This window comes from Carassius auratus, chromosome 31, assembly GCF_003368295.1.
Source record: "Carassius auratus strain Wakin chromosome 31, ASM336829v1, whole genome shotgun sequence".
In the NCBI taxonomy this organism is placed as follows: Eukaryota; Metazoa; Chordata; class Actinopteri; order Cypriniformes; family Cyprinidae; genus Carassius; species Carassius auratus.
Genome location: NC_039273.1, coordinates 5,365,287 through 5,388,683, shown reverse-complemented (window position 1 = coordinate 5,388,683; position 23,397 = coordinate 5,365,287). Strand labels below are relative to the sequence as shown.

General features: G+C 35.9%; 1 protein-coding gene across 3 annotated transcripts in view; it reads right to left on the bottom strand.

Annotated features, from left to right (window-relative positions):
* Positions 1–23,397, bottom strand: part of LOC113050306 (metabotropic glutamate receptor 4-like) — a 143,689-nt gene that overhangs the window by 74,881 nt on the left and 45,411 nt on the right. For all 3 annotated transcript variants that reach the window (XM_026213147.1, XM_026213145.1, XM_026213146.1), the window contains exon 2: positions 21,482–22,351. In XM_026213147.1, coding sequence (XP_026068932.1) covers positions 21,482–22,009 — 528 coding nt within the window. In that variant the 5' untranslated portion in view covers positions 22,010–22,351. The remainder of the gene's footprint in view (positions 1–21,481; positions 22,352–23,397) is intronic.

Here is a 23,397-nt window from a genome sequence, read left to right as displayed (position 1 = left end):
ATCATATGTATACTTTACTAATGGCTCTGAGGCCCTTTGTATAGCATCCACATCCCACAATGCCCTTCAAGGAAGGGGGAGAAAAAGCCATTTGGAATTGATCCTTAATGTTCTGAGGAATCCGATCCCCCTGGGATTTTGTTACAAATGCATGATTAGTAGTCACTGTCACATCTCATTGTAGCCTATCGCATAATTGTTAGAATTAAGCAATACTTCAGTGTGGCTAATCTAGTATAATAAAAGTAGAAGAGATTATTGACTCGTGGTTATTTTTGTTAAATTTGTTTGTTTTAAATAAATGAATATGGATAAAAATAATATATATCATCATAAACATAGAAACTTTTGCTGGTCTTGTATGTGGAGAATACTACATTTACTAAAATACATATTTTAACCACAAAGCATTCAAAATGTAAGATGTGCTGAATATTTTAGCTTAGTACACTAACTAACAAGCATTTCAATCATAGGGAATGCATTAAACATTAAGCATTTTCAGGCAAGAGAAACAGACTTTTTTCTTTTTTTTTTTCAAAACTGTGTCCAAAAATGGTGTTTTAATTTTTTTCACATAAAATTGTGTAAATTTTATCCAGTTTATTAGGAAAGAAATAGACCTGCATAGAAGTGGCTGGATCACTGACAAAGATCTTTTTCCGACTGTTCATGCTCTTTTGTGATACTTGTCTGACAAAGTTGTACAAAACTATAACATATCACTTCCGTAATCACTTCTTTTCTCTACCAATAGTTGTCCTGGCAGACCTGCGATTCAAACCGATATGCACTTGAGAAAAATGTGAAAGCTAACCGGCAGACATTAGTGAAGTGTTGTGCAAATATAATGTAAACTGAGTTAAATTTCTCTCTATCTGGGGATCAGATGGAAAGCACTATGGAGAAGCACCTTGTTAGGGGACAGTCTTTTTATCCTGAAACATTATCTGCCTTGAAATGTGGAAAGGCTCTGGCTGAACATTTCCCTCAAGACTGTATGAAAGCAAACAAAGTGCTCCACAGCATAAGGTGTGCATTGACACAACATGCTTTTTCCAATAGATTTGAGTCCATTCAAGAGCACTACAAGATTCTTATAGACCCCTCAAGGATACAGGAAGAAGACAGAAGCGTTTCTGTGTTACGTGAACAGAGCTGACCTGAAACCATCGTTAATCTAGCGCTCAATAGCATTGTCTGGCAGATTCCTTCATCTCTAAGCACAGGGCAACTGTGCGACTGAGTTCCATTTCAGCAGCTCGAGATGGGGGAAGCATCACGGCCGAGTACCTCCCTATGGAAGACTCATGCATTTTTCATGTAGACGCATGCCTTTGAAAAACCCAACACAATCATTTCCATCACCACTCTGTTCTTCTGTAGTGATGTATATCTTCTTTGGCTCAGAGCGAGATTGCATCCCCTTTCTCGATAGAGCCATGGATGAACCCAGATGGCTGAATGAAAGAATAAAATGAGGTTCCTGTATTAAAACACAATTTGTTTATTTTATGAGTTACCCAATGCGATAGATATCAATAGCTCCTAAATTAAACTAAATAGTCAAGCATTGTCAGAACTAGTGTCTTGCTCCTGCTATGTTAAGCACATTTTTAATACATTTTATAAACTGCATTGGTAACTATAAAATCTGAATTTAAGGGTTTCCTTAAAAAAATGTAAGTGGATGGGTATTGAATCCGTAAACATTAAAATACTTGTTTACTTCCATTGTAAGTGCCTGTAATATAATGTTTATTTATTTGTTTGTTTGTTTATTATTAAGACAATTTAATTATCTATTTTAAAAAAAATGTCCTTGGTTAAGCTTAATTGTACAAAATTCTGACTAAAATAACCAGAAATATATTTATTATTTAGACCACATAGATAAATCAAGTAGAAAATCAAGTTAGAGCAAGTGTAATTGAGGGAACACTGACTACTTTTTAAATAAATTCATTTATTTAATTCTTTGCAGAATTTGATAACTTGCCAAATATGTGAATCGTTTGAGAAACTGTTGAGATCTGTACTGAGTTATCAGTTAGGTTGTTTCTGTCAGCAAAAAATAGTTTGAAAAGCAGGACACAGAAGTCTCCATTGAATCTCATTAAGCAACCCAGATTAAAAAACAACTACAACTAAAAAAGTGACAGGTAAAACCGAAGCATGCAAAATAGCTAGATTACATTCTAAATACAGACTCAAAAAAAAAAAAAAAAAGATTATAAGGTCAAAGATAAATTTGTTTCAGCTATAAGAAACATTAGATAAAGTGCAAGAATTAGCATAGTAAAAGCATGAATGATCCAATGTTGATAACTGAAAACTACTCATGCTGTCAACATCAGGAGGAGGTTAAAATGAGGTCTAAAAAAATAAGTTTTTTATACTTTAGTAAAAATCTAAACATTAAGGACCTTCAAAGTGACAACTCCGAAGTGGTTCCGACATAAGTACACAGATTTCATAACCATACACCATCAAACGAATCCATCCAAAACCAATTACATGCCCCTTGCTGACATTTAATAATTATCAAACACAGTCATAACCAATCAAAACATCCCATTACAAGAGTCAGATCTTCGCTTGAGAAAACAAAATGCATTGTGCCATATACACACGCTCTCTACATCTTGGTTGTGATTTGTTGTTATGGAGGCTGTGTGGGATATAACACATGCAGTGGATCCTACAGATAGCTTTGACAGTCACAGGATAGATAAGGCTGGAATATCACTCAGCGGTGCTGCTGGCCGGCTCGAGTGCTGTGATCACACAGAGAGTGAAAATGAAGAATTGATGTTAACAACACATCAATAGGCATCGCCTGTTTTCACAGTTATTTGCAAGGATTGCAGGGCAACCTTCCCAATCTTACATGCAACCCCATATGTTCTTAATGAATATTTACATAACTGCAGAGCAGTTTAAGCATCCTTAAAAGAGAGGGTGGAATATTCTGCCACAGCAAGCAGGTTTTATACAGCCACTCGACTCCATTAGGCAAGTGTGAGGGGCTGGAAGAAGCTCTGTGGATGGTTGGGAGCAAAAGCTGGTGGAGGGAATGAGGCACAAGAGAATAATTTACACTCTCCTCATCACTTTCACTGCTCCAGACCCGTGTGAAATGGTCCTCCTCCCTCCCACATCCAGTGGCCTGCCCAGGATTCACTCCACATGAAAAGAAATGGCTCTCTAAAGGGAACGGCTAACACCATAACTGTAGGTCCCCACTCGCTGTGTACAGTGTGCATTTGACACTGTGCTTTACTTTATGATGCAGTTTTTGTTTATCAGTGCTGACAGCGTTAACACTCTGTGGACACCAGCCATACTGAGATCGGCTGTTATGACCATAAAGTCAAACAATATTTCATCATATATACATACAATGGGCATAGAAAAGTTTCACCCCCCTTTAAAATAATCATATTTTGTTGCTTTGCAGGCTGAAATGAAGATGGATACCGTTTTTTTTTATCCAGTTGTTTTTACTCAGTGCAACTTAAAACATCCAATTGAAAGATATGACACAAACCTGTCAGAATAAAAGAAAAAGAAAAACACACACAAACATACAAAAAAAAAGAATCACTGAGTTGGAAAAAGGATCATATCCCAAATCAGTAAAGGCTGTAATTATAGCAAAAGATGGTTCAAAAAAACACTGACGCAAGGGGAAGGATTTTCCAACTCAGTGATTCTTTTTTTTTTTATGACATGCTGGTGTTATTTCTTTCAGTTGGATGTTATAAGTTGCACTGAAAAAATATAAATATATATATATATAGGTTTCTGTCTTCATTTCAGACTGCAAAGCAACAAAATGTACTTATTTTAAAGGGGGTTATTATTTCCTTTACCCACTGTACTGTATAGGCCTACTACACATAGGGGTCATTCATAAAATCCGGTGTTTAAGTGTTAAATAATATGAAACTGTTGTACTTCAAAGAAGTATGACAGAAATACGCACTGGTCAGTTCTGGCCCTTCATAAATATTAACTTGATTATTCATACAACAGTAGGACAATTAAAAAGGAACATAGCAGGATGAAAATAAATCTAAACTTATCGCATGCACTTGAGAGTTAGCTTAAATGAGGGTGTGAACTTGTTTTAAAATTATTTTCAGAAATGTTGTAGAGTGACAGCAACCTAATATCACACAAAATACTGTATGTATTGTGTTTTTCCCAAATATACATTGGCCACATTTATTGACACCCCTAGGAATTATTATTAAAATATATTTGAAGTACATTCTCATTCATATGTAACATTTTTAGCACACCAGGATAAAAATGAACATTAAACTGTCCAGCCATGACTTCTTCTTTCACAAAAGAATATAAATATGAGGGGAAACAAAGGCCAAATTGCCTTAATAAGAAAATGTAAAGAACTTCTGATGTGCAGCAAAAGATTTTGAGCTTCACAAAATAAGATTTCCACCATAAGGGCAATAATTAAGCATTTCTAATCAACTGAAAATATTCCAACTCTGCCTGGAAGAGGACGTGTGTGACCAAAATCTCTCCAAGGAACATAGCTGGAGAATTGCAGAAAATAGTTGAGTCTTATATATACATTTAGAATATATTTATTTTAATAAACTGTCAGTTATATACAGTATATTACAATCAAAATTAATTGGGATGGGTCACAAATCAAACCACAGAAAACTAACTGATATGAATAATTTATATTATGTAATCATAATAATAATTAATGCGCATCCAATATTATTATGATTAAATAATACATACATTTCCCCAGTGATCGTGATTCCAGATTATCTTGAAACTTATCCCATACATTAAAATATGTCACACCAATCAGTTTGGTCAAGAAATAAGAATAAAACTGTTGAATTTGTTCTGATTAAATTTCACCTGGGTTCACAGATGGCTCAGTTCACCTTCAAGCACCTAAGCTGGTTTGATGAGTGATGAAGGCATGAAAAAAAAAACCTTGTTTGGGGTAGAATATATTGATTTGGTGTTGAAATGTTGCTTTATTTCAAAGAGCGGGAGGAGTGTAAGAATATCATACAAGTGGGAATTTTTGGAAAACAATGTTATCTGTGCTTCAGCATCAGTCCTCTTTTCAGTTAAATCTGAATTCTGTTCTCCACACACCCACTCTCAGATCCATTAAGGCTCTGACTTGTGCACAGCAACCTCATCCTTCTTAGCCATTGGCTTAAAGAGTGAACAGCCTGGAAACCGTCTCCAAGTGCAATCGATCCATGCATTTCAGTGTCTCATTTACCATAAATGCAGTTCCGACGTCCCCCTCGTCTCGGAATGAAGGTGCCCTCAGTTCAATGATGCATATGGAAAATTCTGAACATCAGCATGGGAGAGACAAAACCGTCCAGACAAAACAAATTATTTAAGCTCATAAAAATGCTCTACTTAGTATGTGTTATTCTGAAGTCTCATAGAAATGCAAATAGTGTTGAGGTAAACCATTGGGGGAAAAATGAATGCTATAAGAAAAATGCTAACCATAATAAACTTGTTGCAAGCTTATGGTTTAATACTAAACTATTTCATTTACAAAAAGTAGCTTAAACATGACTCGTGATTATGATCTAATGCAGTTTGTTTCATGTCCATAACTTAACCAACCTTTTTATGTTAACATATATCACATCCTGTATGTACAACACAAAAAAGCATCAGCCTGAAGAGGCTGCATACTATTGTGCATTCCACTGCCATCACTCTAGAACCATAACTTCTAGGAAAAGCAGGCTTAGATTGAGGAATCTATTGAATTAGTGTAGTGAAATGCAATAATGTAACAACTGTCCATTTAAGCACACTTTATAGCTCATGGAAGCTGATACATTAATAAAGAATTTGATTGTTTAACATGTGACTTAACATGTCCCATAATCTTGGACCTATGTTATTTAGGATTCAGTAGAATAATAGGAAGGTTTTTATTTGATTACTAACACAAATGTAGTAGGGTCCAAAAGTCTTGTTTTGTAAAAAAATCCTTCTAATTTGTATAATATAATATAATATAATATAATATAATATAATATAATATAATATAATATAATATAATATAATATAATATATTAAATTTGCATTTGAGCCCCTTCGGTTGTGAAAAATTAGCATAATTTACATATGATTTACAGTTTATCTTAATAAATATAAAAAATTTAAATGGTGTGCTTTATAGTTGACACGTAGATGAACAATTACAGTTGTTTTTATGACTGTGGGGAGCGACGGTACTGCTTAAATTGTAAAAATGTATCACAATATCACATATTACTATGTAGCACTGTCTTGATATGCATAAGACTTATTTCAAAAATCTACAAAATTATATAGAAATCCAGAAATATGACATACATATATATATATATATATATATATATATATATATATATATATATATATATATATATATATAAATATATATAATATCATAATATTGTGTAATATAATACACAATTTTATTACAAATTACATAACTTCATCTATCGCTATCGCATTAAATTTATCGGATCCATGAAATCCAATATTTGTATTAATAATAAATAAAATAGGGAAAGAACTTGAAAAAAGGAGAGTTCTAATTATTCAGTAACTAGTACAGAATATTAAAATATAACTTATTAATACATAACCTCTTTTTCACTATTTACCAACTATACCAACTTGTTAAACATGTTTATTTCCATGTCTAAATTAGATACCAGATTTTCAGTGCAGTCCCAGACTGTTGGACATCTCAGTATTATTTACTCTTATTTATTCAGCTGATTTGGAGTGTACATAAAGCATGTCTCAAATAATGCCACTGCCTTCTTCCGTATTCCAAGTTTTGAAGCAATAAGAAACTATAATTTTCCCTCGCTGCCTACCTGCAATGCTGCTATTATATAGTTCAATGGACCATATGCCTAACAGCAAAGTATTAAATCAGACATGACTGAGGCCAGCTGGAATCAATATCTCTCTCTTTTGCATCCTCAGACTCTACTACGAAAGACTGCACCAACATAATGTGTGATTATAGCCATTGGCATTATGAAGACATTTCATTCTTACAGTTTGTGGCCATAAAAGATTGATTTGATGTATAACCATGATTTATACATTGCTTGTAATATCCTTGTGTTGTCTTTTTTTAGCACATAATACTGTGCTATACATCATAGGTCTCGAATCACATGCTACAGAAATAAAATGCTAAATACAAAATGTTCATATACAATAACAAGGAATGTGAAAAAGAGAACCCTCTCACAGGGCCAATGAAGGTCAGGGATCCATGTTGGAATAATCTCTGGAAGGAATGAAGCCAATGTTTTCAGACATTGAGTGTTGTGACTGGCAGTTTGCAGTTTCATTAGGAACTACATAAAATCTCAAGTCAATAAACATCAATAGCCTCAATAACCTTTAGCCTCAATAGCTGCTGTTAAAAATTGCAGTTCAGAGCCTATGAGACATCAGAAGCAGGCTGAAAGTATTGGCTACCATGCAGCTTTAATAGCAGAACACAACTGCATCCCATTTCCTGTTGGTTGATCCATAGATTGAACCAACCATTCAATGACATTCCAAAGATGTTCCACAGAGTTCACATCCTAAAAATAAGGACATTTCATTCTGAAATTAGATCAATTATGAAGTCTCTAATTCGTCTATCACAGAAGCATTTGGCTTTGCCAAGTTGGGTGAGGAATGGACAGCAAAGTAAATGAAGGACGCCAGTGATTCTAGAAAATCACAACTTAAAAACACCACACACCAATACAGCACGTACGATACCCTGATCAATTTCCCGTTGATGTCTAATTAGATTTCCCCTTGCCTATGCGAGGTGCACAGACTGGTGATACAGCAACAGAAATGTTTTTTTTTGAAAAGGACTTCCGGTACTGAAACTCTCATAACATTGTGAACATTGCACAATCATGATGTGTTTTAGGAAGCTTATGAGGTGCATCAAGTTCACTGCAACAGCTGTCTTCCTTTACAGAAGAAGTGTGTTCCCAGAACTTTCTTGACAGGGTGGATCGTTGTTACTCCGTCATGTGCATTGCATCAGAGATGGAGTCGTCTGTTTGGCATCTACTATTTGTTCTCTTTCTAAATCACTTAAATAACACACTCTGCCCATTGTCGCATGAAGCAGCATACTATACAGAGGCTGTGGCCTATTTAAATGTAACTGAATTTCTCGGTTTAGTGAGAAGTACGCATTACACACACACATCCATTTTCACAACTGCATGCCCTACACAAACACACGTAAACACAAACGTGTACACACACATAGATACATAAGCTATATCTTTCAGTATGAGGTCAGCAATATTTTTTTAAAGAAATTAATACTAGTATAGGAGACATTAAATTGATAGTGCCAGTAAAGTAATTTACATTGATTTCTATTTCATATAAATGTTGTTATTTGACTTTCTATTCATGAAAGAATATTCAGTTTTCACAAAAATATTAAGCAAAACACTGATAACAATAAGAGATGTTTCTTAAGCACTTTTGTAGAATCATTTCTGAATCATGTGACACCAGGTGCATTTACATGGACCCTAATAATCCGATCGTAATAGGACTAGAAGCACAATCAGAATAAAAACATCACATGTAAACACATCAATTGGATTGAATAATCCAGCTCCGATTCAAATTTTGATTGGATTGTGAGGGGTTTATTCAAGAGGACATGTAAACACCTGTTCTTCCAGGTGAATAAAGTGTCCCCTCATTCTAACATTCTGCTTTCACTCAGCATCTGAGAAGTGAAGCAGGACAACATCCACCAGTTCACAAGACTCTCAGCAACAGACAAATGGTTTTGGGTGTGGGAAGGGGCACTTTATAAATCAGGAAAAATAACCAGCACTGCACAACAGTTCATGTGCTAGTCGTCACCTAATGAGGACCCAAAGTAGATAAATATTAAAGGGAAACTTCACCCAAAAATGAAAGTTAACATTTACTGTATCTGTAATCATTTACTGTAATCTGTAATCATTTACTGTAATCTGTAATCATTTTAATCATTTACTCACCCTCATGTCGTTCCAAACCTGTATGAGTTGCTTTCTTATGTTAAACATAAAATAAGATATTCTAATCAAACAGTGGTCCCACTGACTTCCATAGAATTTCTTTTCCTACATGAAGGTGAGTAAATGATGACAGAACTTTCATTTTTGGGTGAACTATCCCTTTAAGTGTGCTTTTTAAAGCAGTATGCAAAATATTAATGCAGTGTGCATATGTCAAAAGATTAAATCTGATCAGAAGCTTGTGATGTATATATGTGCATATCAACCCAATCACTTCATTTAGCTCTCATGTAAACATCATGTTCATCAAGTCAAAATGAATTAATTCCAATGGAAGCAAAAAAAAAAGTGTCCATGTAAACTTAGCTATTGTAGACTGGAGTAATGGTTGCTGAAATTGTAGCTTTGCTTTTTAATTTAGTCTTTTTAATATTTTAAATTGATTCTTTTTTTTATAATTGGTATAACAAGTATATCAAGTAAAGACAGCATTGATTAGCATAAGAGATTTCTTAAAAAAAAAAAAAAAATTACCCCCATATATAAACAAGGGGCCTTTTCTTACTTTTAACCAACTGCTTTCGGTGTGACTATTGATTTGTTATCCAATGCAAAGACAATTAATGGCTTTTTTTGGGCCACAGTATGTGTGCAGTATACACATTTATACTATGAATATACTACTATTATTTGATACCAAAACATAACATTTATTGTGGATAAATGACAGAAGGGCATTTATCTACTCACAAAGCAAGAAAACAGCCCCCATTGTTATATTTTTCATTATAGTAATGCTTAGATTGAGTCAGTGCCGAGTCCCTTTTTGGACATTATTAGGGTTTTACTGCTTTGTAGTAGAGCACGCTAATGCTCAAAAACAAAAGAGTCCATTGTCAACATCTATCTATTAAATGAACTCTTCCGGCTCAGGGAGCACCTTTAAGAGGCACTCTACATAAAAGCAACGACACACAGCTGTTTCCTCTCTCATGGTCTGACTGCAGGTTGATGGTGAACACAGAAGTACCAGATATTTCTTTCTTGCTTTTTTGAGCTTTTCTTTCAGTTTTCCTCTTTATGTCCATCTGCTTTAATGGCTCTATGACGTGATGATGTGGTGACGTGTATGTGGTCTTTTTTTGCATCAAGTAATGCTTAAAAACATGTTCTTTAAAAACAGAACAACATACATGAGATAAAACAACATGCCTGTGAGTCATCAGTGTGGAAACATTGTCTTAATTTAGCAGCATGCTGAAATAGATGGACGGATGCTGTGTAGAAAGGAATACAGAGATAAACCCTCAACTTTACCCTTGGTCATTTGTCTCCAAAGAGACTGGAGAGAGGGACAGTGCGAGGCAAAGAGTGCAGTCTCTAAAGGCCCTTGTTGGCGGAAACAAAGGCTGTGGAGAAAGTCTCTATAATAATCCCAATACCTACCTATTTGCTGAACTCCAACAACCTCGGAAGAAAAGACTCTGATGATGGTTTTAAGTTCAGATGAGGCCAGATTCAAAGAAAAGGAGGAAATGAAAGCTTCGAGAGGACATGGCTGCATCGTCTCACACAAGTGGCACATGTACTGAACTGAACGAAATCAAAACCTGTTACCTTAGGAATTTCAAATCACCCAGACTTAATTTCAGAATAATTTCAGTTCAGTACTAATGCTGGGTTAAATAAGAGATAAACAAATGTAACTAACTAACTAACTAACTAATATTTACTTAGGTTAATATTAATATAAACTGCAATTCTTCATACAAGGGAAATAGGACAAAATACTGATTAAGAAAAGTACTTGCATTATTTATAAGTAAACAGGAAAACAAAGCAATGCATTGATCAGTTAGTGGGCTTAATTTACACCGCAAGCATAATACACAGAGCTTTTCGCCAAAATCGTAATTTTTCTCCCACCTATGTCCACTTAAGACAAACTGACTATCCTTATATTAATATACCACCAAGTGATTTCAAGTAGTGCATCTGATGTGCACTACTTACTGTAGTACCACTACTTCTGACATCCCTATGCAGTTCTGCCAGCACTATAGCAGACCATCAACCAATGTGCATTAACACAAATACTCTGATAAATGGCTATACAGACACACAATAGAGCATAGTGAAAAAGAAACACCCCAGCACGAAGGTTATCTATCAACGTCGCTGCAGAGAGAAAATGAAAAGCTTTCATAAGGCGTCCCCTTCCGGCTGGTGCATTTGCCATTGAGTGCTCTTGACAGTGTAAACAGATTTGTTGGCCAGCTTGTCTATCACCTCTCAACTAATGGGGTTGAAGAGGAATGGGCGCACCACGCAGATATTGAACAGGAGCGTTAATCTTGATTCAGCTGTCATTCCCCCAATGAGGTGTTAAATCAATACAGATATGGCTTTCCAGTTCTAAGCTTTACTTCTCAAGTTCACACTCAAGAAGAAAGCTTAGACTTTAATAAGGAGCACAAATTCATCAGGTACCATAGTCTATTAGCTCAATCATGGGGAGTTGTCGGTGGAAAATCAGATCTACCCATCACGCAAATAATGTACGCTGCCGTCGTCTATCCTCGGCACGCTGTCAGTGAACCAAGACAATCCTGTGAGCAAACAACACCAATCAGCTCAGAGAAATGGCAGTGCTGACATGCAAAAAACGTGCAAATGAACAAATAAAATAAATTAGAGCTAAGCTTGCAATCAAACTGTACCGTGGGGAATTATGCACACATATATCAGCACAACGCCTACTGGGAAACCTTTGGTACTTTGCTCACTGCCCTCTAACACTATTATCATCACCTGTGTGAGCCTGAACGCTTGCATCAAAAGAATAACTCCACTCGTCCAGCAATAAAGAAGGAAGAGAGTGATACCCACTTGAGAAATAATTAATTGAATTTTTCATTTTTCTGCTTTGTATTATTTATTTATTTACACTGAATGCCAGACACTCTTTGCAAAAAAGAGTGGAAAGGGCTGGTGAGTCGCACAATTTAAAGGTTTGTTACTTCAAATGAAATGAATTTGAATGAATCGCTTAAAGCCAAGTCTCTTTGCAAGCAAGTGATGCCCGTACTTCTCAGCAACTGGGGAATGCATCACACGCTCATTATGTTTTCGGTTTAATATGATTTTTAAGATTCTTGTTCAAATCTTGCACTAATATTAACTCTCTAACATTCTAATATAACTAATGCTCTACTAATACTAATATTCAGCAATGATACATTAAATTGAATAAAAAGGGACAGTAAAAAGAACACTAAAGACGGAGTTGGAATGACTGCTGAAAAGCTTTGCCATTACAGGAATAAACTAGTAATAAGTAATAAGAATTAGTAATAGTAATAATAATTAATTTTAATAAGTTTTTAAGTGTTATTATGTTCAAATTAATAGCCATTGTGAGCAAAAAACATATTTATAAAATTCTTACCCACCTCAAACTACACATTTTATTTATGCACACATAAAATACTATTCTATACATGTGTGTGTGTGTGTGTGTGTGTGTGTGTGTGTGTGCGTGTGTGCTTTTATTTATTTTTTTTACTTTTTAAAATTTTTCTGTTGTTGTTTTCAAATTGATTCAAAATCAATTCAAACTGCACTGGTGATGTGGTAATATCCAATCATGATGCAGGTAAATACACTGTCACAATCTTCACAAACATATTCTAATCATATGAACATCAGAAAATATGTTTGAAATAGGTTCTGTGGTTATATTGAATTATGATTGGATGTAGGCATCTCAAAGATGAAGGAAATGATTTGATATCAGGTATAGACAGGACCGTAAGCCTAGACTTTGTGATATTGTTTGTGCCATACAGTGAAGGTAAAAGCACAAAGTAATAGGATTGGGGGAGGGCTGGTATGCTTTGAGGGAATTGACCACCTTGACAAGCGAGGTGGAATGGAAGTCAAAGTCAATCTTCGAGCAGCTTCACCGGCATGTCAAATATTCTGGAGAAATCCCTGAAGGGAAGGGCACTCCAATGAGTTTTCCCAAGTTTAGTGCCAGCCACTAGCAAACAGACAGGACCACACATCCAGGCATCATTTCATTTCTGATTTTACAGTGTTATCCCAATGAGAAGTCCATTAGGGTTACGTGCTGAGACAGTGCTCATATAGAAGCCAGCAAAAATAAAAATACGTGCATTATGCAACAGGTAAACAAACCGTGCAAGAAAAGAGCAAAGGGAAAACACAGAGTACACAACATTCGGAAGAGGAGATGCAGCCAGCTGCCATTACATGCAATCACTCTTGATGTGCTCCCTACTAAACAGCATGAGCACTTTCTGTGTTCATTCAACATGACAGGGACTACAGGCAGATCAGTCTGTTTTGTTTTAAGAAGACATAAATCAGCCCTTGAATTAGCTATATCACCCCACGCAGATTTGCACTAATTCACTTTTACAAGGATACACTGAAAAAAAAATGGATCATGTGCAAAACCATCAACCAAAGCAGAGCAACCTGCTTCAATATCGGAGCATTGTGAAAATGTGGCTCATACGATTCGTCCTCATGCATGGCATACTACAAGGTTAAAAAAAAGACAGAAGTATCTCTTTAATTTGAGATGATTCTACTATTAAAAATAGTAAAAAGAAAGCAATTGCACAATATAGTGAGTGTACAAAGCTATAAAACTGACATGGCTCAGATAGTTTGTTCTCAGGCAAATTTAATAAGAAATATTTTGTTCATATTGAAATCTCAGAATCTTTCTGTTTTTCTTCTTACTGTAGACTTTGGTACCTTGGTGAATAAAAACGCAGTTTGCACCAATTTTGAGACGTTCGCATAGCAGCACAATACAGTTATAAGATGAGTGTCACATGATGCCAATTCAAAGGTATGAAAGTTGGTGTAAGTTCATTGACATGCACCTAGAACGGACATGTGTCTAGTCAACTTTTCAGTAATATTGATGTCACCATCAATCACTGTTACTATGGTTACAGATGATATTCAAAACTAAGGAGAGAAGAGAAAATATGACTGACAAAAGCATCATACAGTAGCAACCTGAATACTGTTTATAAACTGTTCCTCCACATTGTTATCACTACAGCTGTGGTGTAGACGCTCCTATTTTCATAGATTTAGAACAATTGTTAAAACTTGGTAGCTATCATTATAGTTATTGGTCCTTGGTGAGAATGACCATTTTGACAGATCACTCAGAAAAAACAAAATCAAACATTATTATTTACTTATTCATATTATTCCAAACTCGTATGACCTTTATTCTTCTGAAAACAAACTATTTTGAAGAGTCTGTGCACAGGAATGATCCAAAACTCCAAAAAAAGCCAAATAAATGTTAAGAGTTTATCAGCAACTTTGATCAATGTGATGTCAACTTCATAAAACAATCATTCTTTTGAACCAGTTCTTAAAAACAGAAATGATTGATTGATTGATTGATTGATTGATTGTTGATTGGTGAGCAAATCAGTACAATTCATGAACGAGTCTTTCATTTTAATTTTGGTACCAAATCAACTAGGCTAGTTCATTGATCAGGATCGGTTTAAAAGAACAATTCTAATTCGTTCTTAGAGTTTAACTAATGGACAATGCATTCACCTTTTGTACTCCATGAAAAATAACAATCTATTAGTTTATAATAAGGTTAAAGCTGCGGTAGGGAACTTTTGATGCTCTAGTGGTTAATAAACAGAACTGCTTGCGTCTTGCGGAAGAACATCGTAGCCGGAACTACTTCTCTCTGTTTATGTCTATGAAGAATCACAAAGGTACTGGGTTACTCCACCGCGGTACCCCCGAAGCAATCTAAAATAGTCCGAATATAAACACTTATTATAGGTGCACCCTAGTGATTCAGGACAAGCCAAAAACACGGTTTGGAAAATGGATTCATGGTGTACTCGCTTATTATATACATTTTTCTACATTTTGAACACAAACAAAGTTACGGACCGCAGCTCTGATTGGTTATTTTTTACAAGGAGTGATGGAGTTTCTGCAAATGGCAATAGGACCACAGGTAGGAGCCAGAGGAGCTTGATTTTTTTCACAGATTATCTGTCTCATATTCTACTGTCAGGACATAATGACAGGTTTAACAAATATGTAAAAAATATTTTTTTACAAAAGTTCCCTACAGCACCTTTAAGTCAATTACTTAATTTACATTTTTGGATGAACGGTTACTTTAAATAACATACAATCAGGGTAAAAAATATTGTACCAGTGGCTTCTTTAATGGTCAGAGTTGGGGCTAACACAAACATTTCTAATGCCTTACACATTAATTCAAAAACCCTCAGACAAGAAACCAGTGGGAACCTCTGAATAGGAAATTATGTTAAATTTGTCACTCCAATCCCTTGCAAAATAGTATTAGTTTGTGAGGTGGTAGAAACATGATCACACGCTGGGTAGGTGTAATTGAAAAATGGAGGTGCTCTTAGACGGAGAGCAATTACGATGTAACCCTCTTTGAGATGGAAGGCAATGTCAAAATTGAACTTCTAAGCAAGCTACTCAAATGATGGCAAGTTTGCTTCAGAAATCAAAGAGACCCAGTGTGGTATTTTTCTGCCAATGGGTAAAAGCCCCGTCTGTCACACAGGAAGAGAGACTATTTATTTGCCATAACCTATCCTGAAAAGAAAGCAAATGAAAGTAAATGGAGGCCTTTTGAAAGCATTTGAATTTTTGAAACCGTGAAAGTTCATATATCACACATTGCCATGTAAATGATTCAATTTACAACACTCTAAACAAAACAAAAAGATATAGAGACTAAAACTTGTTAATATCAGTCCCTGAGACCTAAATCTAAAAAAAAAAAAAAAAAAAAAAAAAAAAAAAAAAAACAAACCAGAAATTTGATGAAAAGCTTCAATGCTTCAGATAATAATGTGGATCAATTGCAATTTTCCTAGTCTATAGGCCTAGCAATTGTCATTGTCTGGGGTAAATTCTATCATTCATTTTAAATGTCAACATTTTGCTTGCTGGCATCTGTTCTCTCGTGAACCATGCTAGAAAATCTGTAACACCACTTCTTGACTGATAAGCACAAGTCTATGTAGCTTAGCATATGTGATTTGAGTAAATAATAATTAATTTTCCATAAATGCATAGCAGTGTTTCTCTGATCATTAAATAAGAATCACATTGGATTACAAACTTAAAGATTAAGTGGGTAATTACTATTATGTTTTATTTATTTATTTTTATTTTTATTTTTTTTTTGTCAAAAATACGTTCTCTAATCTTTCCTGACTAATACGAACCAAGACACCTAGATATATATCTTTAATAGATTGACTTCACCTGAAAAAAAAAAATACTGTGATGCTATGAAAACATTTTCCAGTTAAACTGAGCATCTCATTCACCCAACAACACTAGTTGTATGGCTTAAGAATCAGTTGTGGCTATTTTCTTGTTTTAACTGATGACAGGCAGGGAAAGTGTTCGGCAAACTTGTTGAAAAACAGTTCCATCCTGTCACCAAAGAAATTACATGCTTCACCTTTAGGGTTTAAATGCTGAGAGATTACCTCACTGAAACAAACAGGTGAACCGTGCTGGAAGATCTAATTGCTTTTCTCAGTTATTCTTTGAAAATGACTCTTTTTTTTTTCTTTCTCTTCCAACATCACTTCAAATATAGCCATCAGCCGTGCTTTTTGAAGTTACTTGGTGAGAGCAGTCAGGTCAGAATCCTAGGCAGAAAGACTTAAGAACACAAAGAAACGATAAGATGAAAAAGAAAAAATAGAGCAATATGTCAGACATTTGAGTGTAAACAGACAGTGAGACAGCAGTGTCAACAGGCCAATTTAAGAGTGAGTGTTAACAATTGTTATAGTGACCCTTCCCTGGCTCTCTGAAACTCTTTATAAGTCACTGGTGCTAAAACAATCAAACAACCAGACAGAAAAAACAACCACTGAGAGAGTTTATATCATGAGCTGACTGTCCTCCTCAAAGTGTCTGGTTGGGAATAGGGTTTAAAATGGGGGTGTAAAAATCTGCAGAAAATTACATTGCCCTCCAGTTAATAGCTAAATTACAGGCGCAGCTACAAACCATGTGGCATAAACATTCACAGTCTGCTGAAAGCACAACAACATTGATCAGTGATGTACGTGAATCCAAAACTCAGTGCAAGCAGGCAATGGTTGTTGTAATTAATCACCCTGAAAATGTTTTGAAACCATTGACCTTTTTTGGATTGAAAGTAAAGATCTTTTGTTAATGTCAGCGTGAACTGCAATTCGCAAACCATGCATTTGTGAGTTAAATGGGATGTTAATCAAGAAACAAATGTTGGGTGGTGCCAGATTTTATGTATTGGGCATTGAATAGATTGCAAAAACTGGTCTTGGACGTCGTTGGTGGGGAGGGGCCTGAAAAATATGATAGTGAAAAATGTATTACATTCTGAGATTTGTTTTGCTTTGGAACCATGAACAATAGGATCAGGAATGTGTGTAAGAAACGTACATGCAGGGGTACATTTAGATTGTTATGTTGACTTCAACACTAAAAATAAATTAATTAATTAAAGTAAAATAACTATGCCATGTTTTGAGTCAATGATGTACATACATGTGGACAATTTTATACCTAAAATTAAATAGTCTGCTATTTTTTAATACCATAGCTGTGATTAATAAATAAATTCTGATGGTCTGCCATCATATATATTTTTAACAGACTGTTTGCATTATTACTAAGATAGTGGGGTAGTATAGCCATTAAAGTTAGAGACTCTGTAATAGCTCGAACATTATCAGTGCTGGTAAACATTTCACAAATCCAGAAGTCTTTGAAAAGTTTTATTTCACATCTTTTTAGCAAAGAAAAATCGGCGATTAACCTAAAACAAGCTTCCATTTTATTTTAACAATAAAAGACGGCAAGAGGATGTGGCTGTAACATTTATGACAGTTGTGAGTCTGACTGAGCAACCTTCTTGTTAGATAAATTATGCTGGCAAATTTCACAAAACTCCAAACAAGAGTTGCTTTCTCTTTCTTACTCCAGCCTGTGCTCTGAATGTGCCGTCGGATTTTTCAATAGATAGATGTTGAGGAAGGGTAATTTGCTGCTTCTAGCTACTGTTATGTAATGCTGATGTGAAATATTAATCATGAAAAGCTCAGGACTGCCAAATCTATGCTAGGGAAAGTGCTTTTTGTTAACCCCCTAAACTGCACGCAGGTGGCAGACCTTACATCTTGAGCAGGTTTTCTTGCAAGAGTTTTCCCTCTCCCTGGTGCTTGTGTATGTGTGTGTGTGAGAGAGAGAGAGAGAGATAGAGAGGTGATGGGAGATGGTTGAGTGTGTGTATGCATGTGCATTTGCATATGCAATGCAAGTATGCATTTTTCCTGTTTCTCAGTGCTTCCGATTCCATAATTGAAGACTAGCGAAACGCAAGCAAAAAGCCAATAACTGCATCTGGTCAGAGAGCATGTTATATTCAGTGAGAATGTTTGGAGCAAAAAATGCTTTTTGCTGATGCACAAATTCTTTTACTGCCTTGGGTAAGCATATATCAGTTCTTTGAGCAGATGTGGCAGATATTTACAGTTTTCATAGTTTTTCACTGTTGGGTTTTTCAGTGTCTCATTCTACAAGTTAAATCGTTATGCCAGTAGGTGGTGACATACATCATTGAGGCTGTCTCATTTCAGAAAAGCAACCATTAAAAATGACTGATATTCGTTGTGAGGCGTAATTACTGTAATGTAGTGTAATGTTTTTGTTTTTTGTGGCTTATCTGGCTGAAAAATGCAAAATCTGGAGGGCACAGCCCTAAAATTAGACAAATCAAGAGAATTTATTAATGATAAAGTCAGTGAATAATTTCTTAAGTGGAGAAAAAAAGTGTTTGTAATATGAACTGCTGTATGAAAGCAGTATCACTTTTACACTAGCCATTATCTAAAAATACAGATTTTAGCACAAGTTCATCTAAAGAAAACTATTTCATATCAAAGTTTTCAGATTTTATCTTGAAAAGCAGCTGTGGCAATTTCACTCTTTCCCATTTAAGTAGATCAGAACTGTACCTCCATTACCTAACATGCTGCCGAGGACCGAATTGCCTTAAAGGAACTTTGTATGTACCACAGTACAGAATGATTACATACTCTGGTACTTCAAAGAAGACCATAATATTACTACGGTACATGCCCAAAATACCATGGTAATAATACCATGGTGCGTTTTTTGTCAGCCAAGACTCACAGTCTAATCCAACATTTCTCAGTCAAATGAAAACATCCCTCTTACCAGTCCTTTTTTTACACATTGTACTTTGATATTCAAAGCCGAAGCCATTATCTAAGTGGATTATAAAAAGATTACATCAGCTTCAACTTCAACTGAGGCTTCCGGTAAAATGTCTCTGTATGCATTGCAATGACTAGAAGGAACTAAGGCATTTATGCATTGAGTGCATGACAGTGCGGTGAGGTGCATCTTCATTTACCACAGCTGAGGTGGGCAAGGCTAAGACAGCTGTAGTATGCACTTCTGATCTAAAGATCAGTGTGTAGTTGATCTGAAAATCCTAAGAAGGTTTGCACAAAAGCGCTCAGTGAATTTATGAGCAAACGAGCTCCACCCGCAGCGAGGACTCCCCAGTTGCCCTGTCACTGCACCTGCTGCCTTTGTTTCTCAATAACGGCAGTGTTTTTGCTGTGGGCTTTAAATGGACTTATATCAGCACTCATGCTCGAGGCCTGTCATCTCCACGCACCGCTGTGGAGTTTCCTCTGCCTGCGCTCTGTCTTTGATCACAACTCTCTGACTGATGAATGGCACCATGTAGTCAGCATTTCAGAGGGAAAATATATATTAAACGTTGGGCATCTGTCTTTGGGTGGCCTAGCTGAGGAATGAATGAGAATCGGCCTTGCTGACGCCAGAACAGTGCTATTCTGAGCTAAACATGGAGTCCTGCATTATTCATATACTTGCTTTATGAACCGATGTAAATCTGATCTCCATACTCAAATTTTTCCCCTGCAAAAGGGAGAGATATTTGATCACTTAGGCTGAAGACTACATAAACGGATGCATGCAGAGGGTCCTAACGAGCATCTTTAATGGTTAGCCTTGAACTATACTAATTCTTATTGTCATGTTGATGTTCACAATTCACAGATTCAATTAACAATTCATGCATTACATTTACAAAATATGCTACAATACATCATGCTAAACCCATAATACACATTTACCATCTGAATCCAATATTGAATGTTAACTGAATCGTGGGTACAAACTATTTTATTTGCATATTCAGATTCTCCCCCGAGGTGATCATCAAAGTGTGAAAGTGTGCTGTTAAACATTCATCAAGATGAAGAAGTACCCACCTCCATAACAATGTGAACATAACACTGAAAAGAATCAGATCTTGGAGACTGGAAGTGTTGCATCCTAATTGAGAAATCTATTTAGCTCAACTTCATTCATATAATGCAGTAAATATTCTGTTAACATTTGTTTGGAAATAGAATGTGTTTACTTTATCAGAGAGGAGCCTCGCAATTTGCACAGAATGAGTTGAGGAATGCTACTGACTTTGTTTGGTCATGGCTAAGTGGATGTAAGAACCCCTAGATTGCTTTCTTATTAATTATACATTCACTGGGACACTGATATCCACTCTGCTTGCCAAAGAAGAAGACCAAATGGCAGAGGAAGAAAAATACAGATGCAACAGCAACATCTCACACATCATCATATTCATTTAAATCCTGTTAAAAGACCGGCATAGCTGGTCTTCATCATATGTTTTGTTTTTGAAGCTGGTCTGGTGGTACTTAACTTAACGCAGCAAGACCTCTATGATCTGGAAGATCAACATCTACATGGCTTAAGGTTTGCAACATTTGTTTTCTTTTATCCATGTGTTATGTCTTTTTTTGTTAAAATGCATTTCAATTTAGTCAACAGGCAAATTTGTTATGTCATCATCATTAAACTCAAGCCATTTTATTCTGACTGAAATGGAAACTGTAACAGATTAAACTTTAACAAATAATAAAATAAATAAAACAAAAAAAAACAGTATTTAATCAATAATTGATTTATTATATCATATATGTATATTCATTGTTTATTATTTTATGTTTAATAATATTTTTATAACTTTATAATACAGTAGCTTTCAGAACTGTCATTCCTTTCATCAGTAAATTTTTTGACTCACTTGGTCAGCACAAAACCAGCCTGGACCTGCATGAAAATGAAGTTAAAACTGGAAAGCAGGCGAGTAAATCATGGCCAAGTTCAATCCAAATCCTCACAAAAAAATAAACAAATATAAAAAAATTTATAATGATTATGCTGTTTACCTTAAACAGGCGGAGGATATTAGCCACCATTATAGACACGGAACTGGACGATGCTCCAATGACTCCCACCACCCTTTCTGGCTTGGTAATGATGGGCGATCCTCCACCTTGGCACTTCACATCTGTGCCGTCCTTTTCAATGAGGGCCTGGACAAAAGTGAGAGACTGCTCCAGAGCGTGTGTGTCCCGTGAGCATGTGTCCAGAATGCGGGCGCCCAGGGTGATATTTGGGAGCAGTTCATGGTCATTGTTGATGCGGTCTAGAGCAAAAAGCATAGCTTCCAGACGATGGATTCCCTTTTCCTTTTTTAGCTCACCGCAGGGTTTGCCCTCGTGACCCCGGGCGTGAACTGGAAACAGTCCGCCCAATGAAATGTCCCCATCAATCCGGATAGAGTTTAGATGCGTGTGACCTGGACCTTTGGGCTTCGCAGCCAAAGCAGTCAGGAGGAGGTAGAGAAGAACCAATGCTGAGCCCTGACAGTGACAGTTGGTCCATCCAACCATTTTGCCCATGGCTGAAGACATTGTAGCAAGCCGGTTTCAAACAAAGCGTATCTGTTTTTTGAGTTGAGTTGAGTTGACAGGTCAATGGTGACACCCTTTTACAGGGCACAATCTTTTAAAGTTCATAGTTATGTCATGTAGCGATATAGATTTGTAATTGAATGGAATGCTCATCCGTTCTGCATCAATCCGCTTTATCTCTTGTCAGGGAACTTCCTCTAGAGTCCTTTGCTGAGATTAAAGGTTAACCATATGTCTTTGGTCCCTTGCTCCCTCTAGGTTTCCAATCGTACCCGTCTCCTAGTGGATGGGGCTGCGGGTCTTATGCTGTGAACACAAAGCTTCACCAACCTGGGAGCCTTCCTGAAAAAAAAAAAGATAGGAAGAAAAAGGAATGAGTAAGCACCACAGAAAGGCAATACAGTCAGATGATTCTATATCAGAATGGGAATTGCAGCACTCATGTTCTTTTCCTGAAACTTTCCTTTCCAGCATCCTACTCAAAACAGCTTCTTACTGAAAACCCACTTGTTTTTTCTCACATGCTCCCTCTCCTTGCCTCTCTCTAGTTTGAATTTAAAACGTTGCTATGGGCTCCCAAGGTCGAGACAAATATGCTTTGGCTCCCACATGTCTCTTTTCAACATCCTGAATGAAGGAGCTGCATTCCAATGAAGAGCTCCTATCCAGCGAGAGAGCATTATCTATGTAATGTGCTGTTTTCGTATCCCCCCATCTGAAATGACAAGCTCTGATAAAGAAAATGAGTTCAGTTGATGAAAATTGTTCTGCACACACCATATACTGACAAAAGGCAGACCCTTTGATATTTTGCCACAGTGGACACCACATGATTTTTAAGTTCTTGGAATTAATTGTTATTTTGGTAACCTCGGGGTCATTAATTACTTTAAGAAATTAGATTTAAATTGTATGACGCTGATCTTGCTGTGGGTTGAGTTGCTTTAAACAACTTTGACAGTCGCTGTTATCATTACTCCCCTAATTGTTGCCTAATTGGGTTAAAATTTACATACTGGAATATTCCATTAGGTTTCTGTGTTTTCAGTATGCATGTGCATATATTTGAGTTGTTTGAACAGAAATTTAGCTTTGAGGGCGAGTGGCAAATACACCAAATTAATCTAGACATATTTTTTATGCCTACACGTTATCATGCACCATCATGATTCACTGCTTGACGTTTTCACCTCCTCCAGCACACTGAAGATATATAAGAATCTATTATTTTGGCAGGGTTATACATAGCTTTAAAATCTCCATTTATATTGCTTTTTATGTACAGTACTGCATATTTTTAAATGATCACTAAATGTACAGTTAAGGTCTTGTATACTTTCATAAAAATACCATGCATGTCTTTAAACATGGATGCAGTTTAAGCAATT